This window comes from Macaca fascicularis, chromosome 6 (assembly GCF_037993035.2).
Source record: "Macaca fascicularis isolate 582-1 chromosome 6, T2T-MFA8v1.1".
NCBI lineage: Eukaryota > Metazoa > Chordata > Mammalia > Primates > Cercopithecidae > Macaca > Macaca fascicularis.
This window is the reverse complement of record NC_088380.1, coordinates 936,988-950,416: the sequence shown is the minus strand read 5'-3', so window position 1 is coordinate 950,416 and position 13,429 is coordinate 936,988. Positions and strand designations below refer to the sequence as shown.

General features: G+C 55.7%; 1 protein-coding gene across 8 annotated transcripts in view; it reads right to left on the bottom strand.

Moving 5' to 3' along the window:
- CEP72 (centrosomal protein 72) overlaps positions 1–13,429 on the bottom strand; it is a 35,523-nt gene that overhangs the window by 5,933 nt on the left and 16,161 nt on the right. For 3 of the 8 annotated variants that reach the window (XR_001491222.4, XR_012413545.1, XM_005556527.5), the window contains 6 exons: positions 11,429–11,607; positions 8,870–9,082; positions 6,822–7,123; positions 5,530–5,665; positions 4,155–4,351; positions 484–610 (listed from right to left, as the gene is read on the bottom strand). Coding sequence is in view for 4 of the 8 variants with exons in the window: in XM_005556527.5 (XP_005556584.3) it covers positions 484–610; positions 4,155–4,351; positions 5,530–5,665; positions 6,822–7,123; positions 8,870–9,082; positions 11,429–11,607 (1,154 nt within the window). In the remaining 4 variants the exon portion in view is untranslated. Of the gene's footprint in view, positions 1–483; positions 611–1,866; positions 4,352–5,529; positions 5,666–6,821; positions 7,124–7,740; positions 7,881–8,869; positions 9,083–11,428; positions 11,608–13,429 lie in introns of those variants that run through there. The other 5 variants (XM_073993027.1, XM_073993029.1, XM_073993030.1 and 2 more) reach the window with 2 other exon arrangements.

The window sequence follows — 13,429 nt, the reverse complement described above, 5'->3', positions numbered from 1 at the left end:
GAACAAAAAAAGTGAAGAGAGGGAAATGAGAAAGATCTGGATCTGGATGAAACAGTGACCACAGCAGGCCTGCTCGGGAGAAACACGGGTTCACCAGAAATGCAACCCGAATCTGTAACGCTGAGACGCTGGACAACAGGCTCATTCACCGATTCGACGGCAGCATAACCGTGGGAGGACGCCAGACAGGAGCAGCGAATCCCACAGTGACCAGGCCGCTCCAGCAGCTGCAGCCCTGACACAATGTGCTGAGGGGAGGACGGCCGGGCAGGGGGAGGACAGAGGTGGCCTTGCCTCCCACATCCACGCCAGGACTGCCCCAGACACGCGTGTGTGCCATAAACTCTGGCCGAGGCAGCCTCCATGCCAGCCAGCAAGGCAGGGACTCGGCTCCCCACTTACCAACTGCGTCTGCTGCTGCTTGCCTTCCTCGTTACCTAGGCACATTTGAACGCTTACAGTTTACAAAATGACCAAACTTACCAGCAATCTGTAAATTTAACGTGGCTGCAGTGTCTGCACTCTTCACTTCCTTTTTCATACTCAACAAAAGCGATTTTAAGCTACTGTTCTCTTCCAAAGATTTATCTAAATGTTGTCTTAAATCATCCTGGGGACACAGAAAATACACTTAAAATGCACAAGTCAAATTCAGTAAAATGTGTATAGAAAATAAAACTGAAACCTTCTGTGAATCTCCAGAGGGTTCCTTCTGCATACTTGGAGTCACGATGCGAAAGGCAATAATTCGGTTTCATGGCACATCTCCCTGCCCCCAGCCCGCCTGCCCAGCCCTGCAGCACCCTCAGGGGAGGGGGTGAGTGAAGAGAGGGATGGAAAGGAGCACCCCAGCCCCGTGAAAGCCCCACTCCTGAGTCTCCCTGAAGCATGTGCTCCAGCAGGACCCGCAGGCCTGATGCTGGGCAGGGCAGCGGGTGGTGGCTGGGGGAGCCCTGCCTCTCCCAGGACGCCCTCACAGACACTGTAGGTCCCAGGCCTTGGTGCCAGTGTAAGGCACAGGTGGCCCTGCAGGAACCCCCTTTTGTTCTGGCTCCTTTCACATCCTCAAAGTATGGAGAAGACCCAGAGCACAGGACGAGCTGTCATCAAGGAGGGGAAAGGGCCATGCCTGTAGCCACACGGCAGCCTCTGGGTGCCTGGTGAGGTGTGAGCCATCCAAGCTGGCCCCAGGGTGCCTGGTGAGGTGTGAGCCATCCAAGCTGCCAGCAGCTGCGTCCAGGGTCCCCAGGGATCCAGGCTCACCAGGCTGCTGCTCTCTCAGGCACCAGCAGGCACATCCTGGGGCTGGGGGTGCTGAGCAGACCCCAACTCACTGCCACCAGGGGAGGGAGTGCCTGAGTCTGTACAGCAGAAGCCTCGTGCTGGGGGTGTCTCCACTTTGTCCTCCACTCAGGAGCCCACCCGCCGACAGCCCCCTCAGCACGCACGCGCCCGCCAGGCCCCCAATGCCCATGGTGAAAGCTGATCACTGGGTCTGAGACCGTCCCCCTCAGGCTTATCCTGGCCAGTTCTTCATTTCACGGCTTCTGCCAAGGTGTCTGCTGCAGTGGTGCCAACCAGCACAACCTGCCCTCCACGCGGTGCTTTGGGTCGTCCAGAAAGCTCCTGGCAGCGTCACGTCTCATGGTTTTGCCTCCCAAGGACACGGTGAGCTCTTAAGGCAGGGCTGTGAGCTCCCAGCTCTTTTTCATTAGTTTCTTTGAGGCAAAGTCTTGCTCTGTCATCCAAACTGGAGGTCAGTGGAGCAATCACAGCTCACTGCAGCCCCCAACTCCTGAGCCTCCTGCCTCTACCTCCCAAAACAGCTGGGATGACAGGAGGGTGCCAGTACGCCTAGCTAATTAATTTTTACTTTTTGGAGTCTAGGCCACAGCAGGCGCAGGGAACAGAGGACTGACTCCACCCAGGCTGGGCGCAGCCCATCTGCCTCGGAGGCCGTGCCAGGCACAGCAGCTGGGAGTGGGGCCACCTTTGCCTCAGGACACTGGACTGCAGCTTCCGAAGGAAGCACGTTCGAGGTTGATGCGACCGAGGGATGAGCGTCCTCACGTGGCAGAGTAAACTTGGGTGCTTCTGGAGTGACAGATGTCCCTGGAAGGCAGCGCCCACCAGCCTGCCTGGCTGCTCCCTCCGCAGGGTTCCTGACTGTACTGACTGCTCCTTACCAACGGGGCCTGGGGCTGCCAGATCCTTCCGATCACTCGTCCTGACAGGGAACCGAGGCTGCTCTGTCCTGTGGCCCAGGGCTGTCCCAAGGGACAGGGTTGGGCAAACTGCAGAGGGCGAAAAAGCAGGCGTCCACAGCAGCCACAGCTGCACGTGACTCTCACCCCTGGTGACACTGGTGCTCAGCACACCTTTGGGCTCCACCTGTCGGCTCCGTCTGGTCTCAGGCTCAGAAGGGCAAGGGGTGTGCCCGGCTGCGTACCACAGAAAAGACATCACCGGTGATGGCGCCCAGCTCACTTTCCAGACAGCGGGCCAACGTGTGTTAGTACAAAGGCTTCCAGACCGGGGGCCACGTGTGTTTAAATACAGAAGCTTCCAGAGAAGGGGCCACATGTTCTTAAATCCAGAGGCTTCCAGACGGGGGCCACGTGTTAAACAGGCTTCCAGATGGGGGGGCCACGTGTTAAACAGAGGCTTCCAGACGGGGGCCACGTGTTAAACAGAGGCTTCCAGACGGGGGCCACGTGTTAAACAGAGGCTTCCAGACGGGGGCCACGTGTGTTTAAACAGAGGCTTCCAGACGGGGGCCACGTGTGTTTAAACAGAGGCTTCCAGACGGGGGCCACGTGTGTTTAAACAGAGGCTTCCAGACGGGGGCCACGTGTGTTTAAACAGAGGCTTCCAGACGGGGGCCACGTGTGTTTAAACAGAGGCTTCCAGATGGGGGCCACGTGTGTCTAAACAGAGGCTTCCAGACGGGGGCCACGTGTGTTTAAATGCAGAGGCTTCTGGATGGGGGGACGGGGACCCACGTGTGTTGAAATACAGAGGCTCCCAGATGAAGGCCACGTGCTGAGGCTTCCAGACCCGGCCGGGGGCGAGGGTGGGCGGGGCATGTGCGTTTAATCAGAGACTGCCTGTGTTGTTTTGTCATCTGTACTTTTTCTTCTCTAAAGAGGAAGCGCTGTGTGGGATCTCTCAGATGTAGGTTCCCATGAAACAGATAGTATGTACTTGTCAGATAAATTCAGAGGCAGTTTTCAAAGCCGTCCCGGGCCGACTTCACTCCCATTTTACAGAGGCTAACAAGGCCCCTCTGGGTGTGCACCTCCTCACACGGCTCTGCCCTCATACCAGGACTCCTGGAGGGCGGCTTCTGTCTGGGTGTGGCTCTCTGACCACCAGCTCCCTGTCCTGAGGACGCCAGCAGCCCATGGGGAGGCCCTTGCAGTGTGGAGGGAGCCTGGGAGGATCCTGCCCCATGAGGCCTCAGACGAGACGGTGGCCCTGGCCCACGGCTGAGACGGAGCCAAACGCGCCTGGCTGAGCTGAGCTGAGCCTCAGGCCCGACCCACAGAAATCCAAGGGGATAAATGTGGGTTTTCAGCTGTTCATTTTGGGGTAACTTGCCCTGTAGCCCCAGCTCACCATGGAACACTGGCCGTCATCTCCTTCGTAAAAGGAGAGTGGCCTCAGCTGTCTCCAATTCGAGGCCCTGAGAGACGGGTCAGCAAGACAAAGTCACGTCCAGGCCTGGCTCCCGCAGCGCCCAGCAGCGCCCGGTGGTCCGGGGGAGGACGCACAGGCAGGGCAGCAGCAGGGACCCTGCGATCACCTGGTACACTGGACCTCTCGGGAGGGGACGGGGGAGACTGCGCCAGAGGACAGGGGACTACAGATCGTCTCCAGCTGGCATCACCCCTGCCCGCCTCCCCAGCCCCGCCCCTCCAAGGAGAGAAAGTGGCCAGCGCCACTGCTGTCTCCAAAGTGCTCCAGGCCTGTTGTGAGACAGGGCAGGCCACGTTCCTGGGGGTGGCCGGGTCCTGGGCAGGGAGGGGAGACGTGGGGCTGCAGAGATGGTGGTTGGGACAATGTGGCCTCAAGGAGCTGCCCTCGTTCCTGGAAGTCAAAGCCGTGTTTCCCCCAGTCACATGGACACGGACATGGTGCCAGGGCGGGCTCACCAGCTCCTGGCGTGTGCGTTGCAGCTCTGCCGTCGCCTCGCTCATCTCCCGGGCGTGCCGCTGCTGCTGCTCAGCAAGGCGGCTTTGCAGGGACTTACTCTCCAGAGCCAGGGAGCCGACGTCTGCACCCACCGTCGCAGAGCCGTCCTGAGCCGCTGTGAATTCTTCAACAGATGACAAGATGTGTCTTGCCTGAGCTAGGAGTGAAAATCAAGTATTACATTAGCACTCAGGCTTAAAAGATGACATATAAACAAAATCAGCTCAGTATGTTTTGAATCTCACAGACGATGCTTCAAAAAGACGGCAGGCAGGGAGGGGGCAACGGGGTGTTGGCGCCACAAAACCACCTCAGGCTCTGTGCGTCCACACACAGGCAGGGTGGGAACTGAAGAAAGAGAAGAGGTAACCCCAAGAAAAGGGGCAAATAGGGGCCGCTGCGTCTCAAGGTTTCAGAGGCACCGCCGCAACTCGCTGCGTCTTCCACAAGCACCAGCCGCCCCTGTGTGGAAACCGCAGTGCAGACGCCAGCTGGCAACCCCACACTGGGACAGTGGCCTGGGCCTGGGACAGTCCCCCTGCCACCAACGACAAGCTCAGGAGGCTCCGGCAGGACACCAGCCTAGGGAGAGGGCAGGTTTACGGGGCTGGGGTCCGGGTGGGCTTCGACTGCAGGGCGTCCTCATTCTAGGAGCCGAGGGGCTACGACACTGTGAGAGGCACTCAGACAGCTCAGAGCTGTGCCCAGGGTCTGCCGGGAGAGCACACTGGCAAGGCTCCTGAGGGACACACACAGCCACACCCCAGGCTGCAGGACAAAGAGAAGGTGCCCCCAGGGACACGGCATCTCCTGGTCTCCCAGTGTGACCCCGGATGAGGGAGGCCCCAGTGTGCTCATGTACGGGTTGCCTGGCAGAATCAAACAGACCCAAGTCCTCTCTGGGGAGGGACCACCCTCCTGGGCCCCACCCCGACCAAAAGCTCTGCAGTCCAGGCCCAGCACAGGCCACACGTCCACGTCAGGGGAGAAGATGCTGAGCAGCTTCCAAACTCCAAATCCCCACATGAACACAACCTTCAGAACCAAGCCCCTTTGGACAGCATTTTGAGCAAAACAAGGTCACAGGCCCCCAACACCCCAGACCACAGCGGGGGACACACAGGCCCAGGCCCATGTGGTGCCTCCCAAGAGCCCTGGCCGCTGTGAGAGGCGGAGACTGCCAGGGAGGGTCCAGGTGTGGGACCACCACACGCTTGTGGGAGGGGACACAGGACACCTGGGGCTGAGATGACTCTCAGGTCACCACACGCCGAGGACCCCAGAACCCACACAGACGCTGCCTGGAGGGCAAGAGCAGCGGCCACCCTGACTCACTGAGGAATGCCTCGTTGCTGTGCAGGGACCTGCAGCCGCCCCAGCTCCTGTCCACCAGGTCCAAGAGCGTCTCCAGGAGCGCCGCCTGCAGGGTCGCCTTCTTCCCGGGTAGAGCCGAGCGTGACCCAGGAGATGGCTGTGATGGAAACAAAATCATGAGGCCAGTGAGTCAGTGTGGTAACTGAGGTCCCGAATGCCAGCAGGTGCCCCGAGCACACCCTGGGATGCCTTCGCACCACGGAGGGGAGGGCGGGTGCTGTGAGGCCCCAGCCCTGAGCTAGGTGGAGGGCGGCTTAGCAGTGCCTGCCCAGTGAGGCTTAGCCAGGTGCACCGGTCCTGGATGAGTGAGGTCTCGATGACACAACAGGACGGGGCCCACACATTCCCAACTCAAGCAGGCCCCAGACTCCTTCCCTCAACCCAGACAGGGAAGCGGAAGACACGCCCAGGCCATGGTCGGAGCCTGCGCTGAAAGGGAGCCGCCCTGGAAGCAGCCTGCGGCCACGGTCAGGCGCCCACGGTCAGGCTGGCACTGTGCCAGACGCTGTTCCCAGCAACGGCCCAGAGTCAAACAATAACCCTGAAACAGACCACCCGCCTCCCCCATTTCTGCCTCCCTTCCAGCTCAGGACCTGCCGGGGACGTCAAACACGCCCCACCCAGCTCTGGAACCCCCACCCCGTGCTGCTAGGGAGCCGCCTCCAGCTCCAGCCATGCCTCCCTCCCCTTCCCACAATTCCGCACCTTCCCGCTCCTCTGCCTGCCCGGGAGTCTGAAGCCCTCGTTGTGGTAAGCACCAAGTGAACAGCCCCTGCCTGTTCCCCTCTGGGGGGTCTGCGCGCGTGTCTACAGCAGGTGTGTCTCAACGCCTCTGACTGGGCCTGTGCCAGTTGTCCCCCCGGCCTCTAGGCCACCCTGAGGACGGAGGAACTCGGTCTCTCATCACAATGACCTCCAGGATCCTCCCTTCACGACAGGGTCATCAGTGACTCAGCCGGCCAAGATGCCCGACTCCAACTTTGGAGACAAACGCCCCGTACGCCATAAGGCAGAGTCCCCCCTCTCCACCACAGGCTTCCACTCAGAACAGCACTGCAGGGGCAACGTGTGGCACAGAGGCACACGTCCAACAAAACCCAGCAGCAAGCGCCCTGGAAACCTAAGTGTGATGGTTCCCTTTATCCTGGGACACGGTCAGTGCCATAGGCGTAATCACGGCATTGCCAAAGCCGTACCACCCCTACATTAGGAACAGGGCACCGTGGGCCTCTGCCCCCCAGCCCTTCTCTCACCTCTCTGGTGTCGGTCATGCCCCGAGACCTCTGCTCCTCAGTCTCTGAGGCCTCAGGCTGAGACAAGGTCCTCCCACTCCTGCTTCCTGAGCTGTTCTGTCTGCTCAGGCTCTCCTCGGCCACGGAGGACCCGTGAGTTCTCTCCAGGCAGCCCAGACCCTCCTGGTCCGAAAATGCCTGGAATCTTCCACCAGGCATTCTTCGCTTCCTGCACTTTCCGGAGGCTGGCAGGGAACCAGGCACCATTTCCGCTGACAAATCCAACTTCTGAGAAGAGGCCGAGTCCTCAGTATCCACAGAGTCTGTAATACAGAGAGGACGGGGCCCGCGTCAGGCCAAATTCTCTGGGTGCAGTGTTCGGCACTGTAACTTTTAAAAGGCATGCGTGTGCCCATGTACATACGCACACGGACACACACACGCACTTACATATGTACACGCATACCCATCCATGTGCATATACACATCCGTCCACCTGCACAAAGACACACGCAGAGGGAGGGTGCCGAGGGAGGAAGGGGCACACTGGAGCACACATGCTAACACGCGAACTCTGGGGGAGTCTGGATGAAGCAGACAGGGACCGCCCAGCTCAGCGTGTCCACCCCATGATGACTGACATGCAATACGCTTCAACAAAGCGTTCCAAACAACATCTAAGGACACATCCATCTCTGAAGACAGGCGACAGACTCAACGGTCCATAAAGTGGTGGGTCCTGTGCACAGTGCTGACCACGAAGGCCCCGGGACACACAAGCCCCAGGGGAGGGTGAACTTGTCTGTGGAAGGACAATGAAGGCAGGAGAAGGCACCAAACGGGCACAGCCCTGGCCTCCACCACAGCCTGCACAACTCAAGATGACCCACCACGTCCTGCAGTGGCTGAGAGACAACCTGGCTAGTCCCCTGCTCCTCACCAGCCGGGCATGAGCGAGCTTCCAAGAGGTGCCAGGGTCACTCGAGACGAGGCTTCTCTCTTTTTCTGAGATGGAGTCTTGCTCTGTTGCCCGGGCTGGAGTGTAGTGGTGCCATCTCGGCTCACTGCAACCTCCACCTGCTGGGTTCAAGCGATTCTCATGCCTCAGCCTCCTGAGTAGCTGGGACCACAGGTGCCCACCACCATGCCCAGCTAATTTTTGTATATTTAGTAGAGACCTGATTTCACCATGTTGGCCAGGCTGGTCTTAAACTCCCGACCTCAAATAATCCGCCTGCCTCGGCGTCCCAAAATGCTGGGATTACAGGCGTGAGCCACTGTGTCCGGTCTGCTTGCGGCAGGAGCTTTTCTGATACTTACTCCACACAGGTGAGCATCACATGGTATCACGTGACGCTCTCGGTTAACTTTTCTCGCCTTTGATTTTCAAAATGTAGTTACAGCCATAACCTAGGCCCATACACATAAAAGAAAGTGTGTGTGCGTTGGTGAGGGGTGAGGGTAGGGAAGAGGGAGGGTGTGCACACACACACGTGCAGAGAAAAAGCACCTATTTACCAACCATGAATCTAAACCATGAATGGATTATAACTTTCAATGTGCTGCATTCTTTCCAAAGACATTTTGGAGGGTTCCACAAACAAATACAAAGAGAACAGGAGAAATTTCATAGTGAAAGCAAACATTGTGAAAAATATTTAACTACTTAAAAAGGAACTGAAGGGAATAAAAGTTGACAGGGATTTCATGTTGCTACGGTTTGAACGAATCCCCCAAAGTTCCTAAGTTGGAAACTTATTGCCATTGTAACAGTATTAAGTGGAGGGCCTTTAGGAGGTGATCAGGTCACAGGGCCAGCCCTCAGGGAGGTAGGAATGCTGTATTGCAGGTTTGGGGTCCTAATAAAGGATGAGCCTGGCTCCATTTCTCTGTCTTGAGCTTGCTGCCACCTGTGCCACGGGAGGACCAGCACCAGGTGCCAGCACTGTGCTCCTGGACTTTCCAGCCTCCAGAACCACGAGCCACATAAGCTTCTGCTCTTCATAAATTACTCAGTCCGCGGTTTTCTGTTACAGCAGCAGAAAACAGACTAAGACACGTGTAAGTACCTGGGTCTGGGGTGAAGTACATGTGTGGCCCGGGAGGCCGGGAGGCCTCCAGCTCTGCTCCGTAAGGTGGCGGGAACTCTCCACGGGGCCGGCTCCACGGCGTCTTCTCCAGACAGCACCCTCTGCAGCTGCTCCTCCTCGTCTCATGGCCCTGCCTCCCAGAGTCCCCACACTGGTACTGTACCAACTGCGGGCTCAATAGATGTCTGGATTCTGTTTTATTAAAATATTGTAAATAAAACATTTCATAGAGTATTGTAAAAATTTTATTTCATTAAAAATTACATTTTAAGCTTCTGAATAGCATATGGTATCTGTTAGACTGAGGGGTTAATCACATGCTGGTGACACTGGAGTGAATCCACAGTGACTCCTAACAACAGGAGAGCTGGGAACTGGGAACTGGCACCACTCGCCTGCGTGACTCAGGACAAGGCAGCAAGAATCAAGCCACATGAAGTGGAGCAAAGTCAGACAAAATGATGCACAAAACAGAAGACAGAGTCCAGACAGTCTCAGGTCAAAAGTGTCAAGTAACTAAATGAGGAAAAAGAGTCTTTTCAACAAAAGGCATCAGAACAACTGAATGTTCTTCTGTAAATGACAGGCAACAGAACAACTGGATGTACAGTCATTCCTCAGTCCCACAGAGGACTGGTTCTGGGCAACCCCCAGGGATGGCAGGAGTCAAGGACATGCAACTCTCTTACGTGAAATGGCGTATCTGTGTATAATCCGCACACATCCTCCCGTGTACTTTAAGTCATCTCTTGCCTACTTACAATACGATACCTAACACAACATAAATGCTACCGTAGCTGGCCACGGTGGCACGTGCCGGCAGTCCGGGAGGCTCAGGAGGCTGAGACAGGAGGATCGCCTGAACCCAGGAGTTTGAATCCAGCCTGGGCAACATAGCAAGACTCCATCTCTACAAAAATACAGAATAAATAAATGCTGTGTAAATAGTTATACTGTATTATTTTTTAATTGCTGTATTGTAAATTTTTTTGTTTTTTTCCAAATAGTTTTGATCCACGGTTGGTTGACTCCAGAGATTCAAAACCAGTGGATACAAACAGACAACTGTACATGTAGGGGGAATGTCTTGACTCGTTAACTCACAATACACACAAAAGCTCCAAAAAGTGAATTGTACACCTAGACACTAAGACTATGGGACAACTGTAAGGAAACATGGGAGAAAATCTTCATGATCATGCGGTGGACAAAGCTTCCTTTACAGGGCACACAAAAGCCCAAACCATCAAAGGAAAGTACTCAAAAACTGGACTGTACTGAAATTAAAACTTGTGCCCTTCAGCCGGGTGTGGTGGCTTACCCTGTAATCCCAGCACTTGGGGAGGCTGAGGTGGGTGGGTCACCTGAGGTCAGGAGTTTGAGACCAGCCTGGCCAACATGGTGAAACCCCATCTCTACTAAAAATACAAAAATTAGCCAGGTGTGGTGGCGGGTGCCTGCAGTCCCAGCTGCTCGGGAAACTGAGGCAGGAGAATCACTTGAAACCAGGAGGCAGAGGTTGCAGTGAGCCGAGATTGCGCCACTGCACTCCAGCCTGGGCGACAGAGCAAAACTCCACCTCGAAAAAAACAAAACACAGAACAAACTTGTGCTCTTCATAAACTGGACTGTACTGAAATTAAAATTTGTGCTCTTCAAAGCACTGGTCCAAAAATGAAAAGGTAAGCCACAGAAGGGAGGAAACTGGCAGCACTTGTGCCTGAGAAAGGGCTTGTGTCAAAACCACCAAGACCTCTTAGGACTCCATACTACGAGAAGCAACCCCAGAACAAAGGTGGGCAGACCTGGAGAGAAGAGAAGAGACAGACACGGCCAGTATTTCAACAGCAGCGGGATGCAAATTAAAGCCATAAACAGGTACCACAACCCCCTGACAGAGGAGCTAGGATTAAAGGACTCAGCGCCCAGTGCTGGCAAGGACGCGGCTCGGGCACTGCTGCCACAGGGCAGATGTCCTGGCACAGATGAACCTAAGATTTCAGCCCAAACTCAGGTCTCCACCTGTTGTTTCCATGAAAAGTTCTCAGAAACTCACAATGGAGGTGGAATAAATGAAGCTAAAGTCTATCAGCACGTCCCAGTGGAGGGCGGCACTGCCGGGCGATGGAGTCTCCGTGACACCCGTGTTGGGATCTGAAGGTCTACACGTGGCAGCCTGAGCTCAGGGTTTCCCACAAGCTCAGTGACTCTGCCCCCTGCGGCTGCCGCAGACGTCAGCCCCACCTGCCACAGAACACCAGGCTTCTTGTCTACTGTAGACAGTTTGCCTTTTCCCGTGATCTCAGGAGGACACAATTTAACCCATCATGCAGTATGACTATACTCAAATACGTTAACTTTGTCCTTTTATAAATCTGTAGTCCAAATGGCTGGCATTCGAAAGCACACAAAGACATCATGAAGATCCCACCCTTAAAGGTAAGTCCCACGAAAAGCGCAACTGTGCACTCCAAGGCCAGTGACACCACATCCCAGAGCCCGCGGCCCCACTGGCCTCCTGGCGGGGGAGCAGCGCACCTTGGGAACCACGAGAGTCGGCCTCGCGCTCCTTCTGGCTGGAGCTCGTGCTCCCGGGAGGCCTGCCGAGATCCCACTCGCACTCTGCAATGAGGTTCAGGACTGCCTCGTCATCCGCGTCCATGACCAGGCTCTGCTTGGCCAAGGCCTCGGTGCACTTAGCTCTGGGGCGGCATGGTCTGTAAGGAAAAGCAAACGCATCCGCATCACTCAAGCCAGCCGTACACTCCGGCCCACACAGACCCCGCGAAGGAAAATACCTGCATGGTCTCTGAGGGGAGCAGTTTGGTGCAACCATGGGGCAGCGGGTCTTGTTGCTTCCACTGCGGTGATGCTGAAGAGGGACTCACCAAGGATGACTGGTGAGCAATGGCCAGGTCACGTGATAACATGACAGCATCCCAGCACTGGACAGAACCCCACCAGGACTGGTCCAAATCCCAGCACTGGACAGAACCCACCAGGACTGGTCCAAATCCCAGCACTGGACAAACCCCACCAGGACTGGTCCAAATCCCAGCACTGGACAAACCCCACCAGGACTGGTCCAAATCCCAGCACTGGACAGAACCCACCAGGACTGGTCCAAATCCCAGCACTGGACAAACCCCACCAGGACTGGTCCAAATCCCAGCACTGGACAGACCCCACCAGGACTGGTCTAAATCCCAGCACTGGACAAACCCCACCAGGACTGGTCCAAATCGCAGCACTGGACAAACCCCACCAGGACTGGTCCAAATCCCAGCACTGGACAGAACCCCTCCAGGACTGGTCCAAATCCCAGCACTGAACACACCCCACCAGGACTGGTCCAAATCCCAGCACTGGACAGAACCCCACCAGGACTGGTCCAAATCCCAGCACTGGACAGAATCCCTCCAGGACTGGTCCAAATCCCAGCACTGGACAGAACCCCTCCAGGACTGGTCCAAATCCCAGCACTGGACAGAACACCACTAGGATTGGTTCAAAACTTAAAGTTCTGGAAGGTTCTGTTCTGCTATGTTTTGGCAGGTTAAAATTCAAATTACGCTTTTCCTAGCATATCCACAAGGAGATACACGTGATCAAGAAAGTTAAGTGTTCCAAATGCCCACTTTCACATTCAGGGAAAATGTTTCCATAATGGCTGAAATCGGAGGTGTGTCACAATACGACCTGCCTTGGCTTGGTGACCCTCTATACAGAGGAGAATGTGCTCAAAGGGGACCTTGTTTCTAACGAAGGCAGTTAAGAGATGTCTACACAAAACAAACCCAAGGGCAGTGACCAGGAACGCTGCTTTTGTGAGTGGCTCATGATACGACACCTGGTCCACCCGAGGCCAGTCCCACTCCCTGGGGCCTGTGACTTGAGTTCTCCAGAGCGTTGCACAAAGAAGGGGGCCTGGGTCCTGGGGCCAGACCTCCCTGAAGCCCGACACTGAGCACAGTTCCGTGGGCATCCCCCACCTCCTCTGTGTGATACGGACATTGACCCACATCATCTTGAACTCTCATCTCCATGATAATTCAGTCTTGAGATGATCAAAGACGGGAACTGTGGACAATCTCAAGTGAGAAAATCCATGACTGAGGCTTCCATGCCAGGACACAATGATTCTGAACGTCCACAAAGACGACCCGGGGGCATGTCAATCACTAACCCTCGTGTCTGTGCTGCTCAGTATGAAGAATATTCTGTTCTCATCATCTAGAGGTTAAAGTCGCGTGTGGTATGAAGAATAATCTTACGTGAAGCGGCGCCACGTGTCTGCACACACCCTGAGAAAGCAGGAAAGTGCACCACACGCGGCCGCTGGTCATCGTCAGCAGCGTGAACGGTGGCGGAAGACTTTTACTCCCTTTCTCTTCATCAGTTTCTGTGAAGTTTGTGACTTTTACACCAATCAACTACTACTGTAAAGTTTTAATATAAGTAAATCTGAAGCCAACTAAAATACTAATAAGCTATTTTTTGACTAGAATACAGCATTTCCAACCACACGGAAAGAGTGCT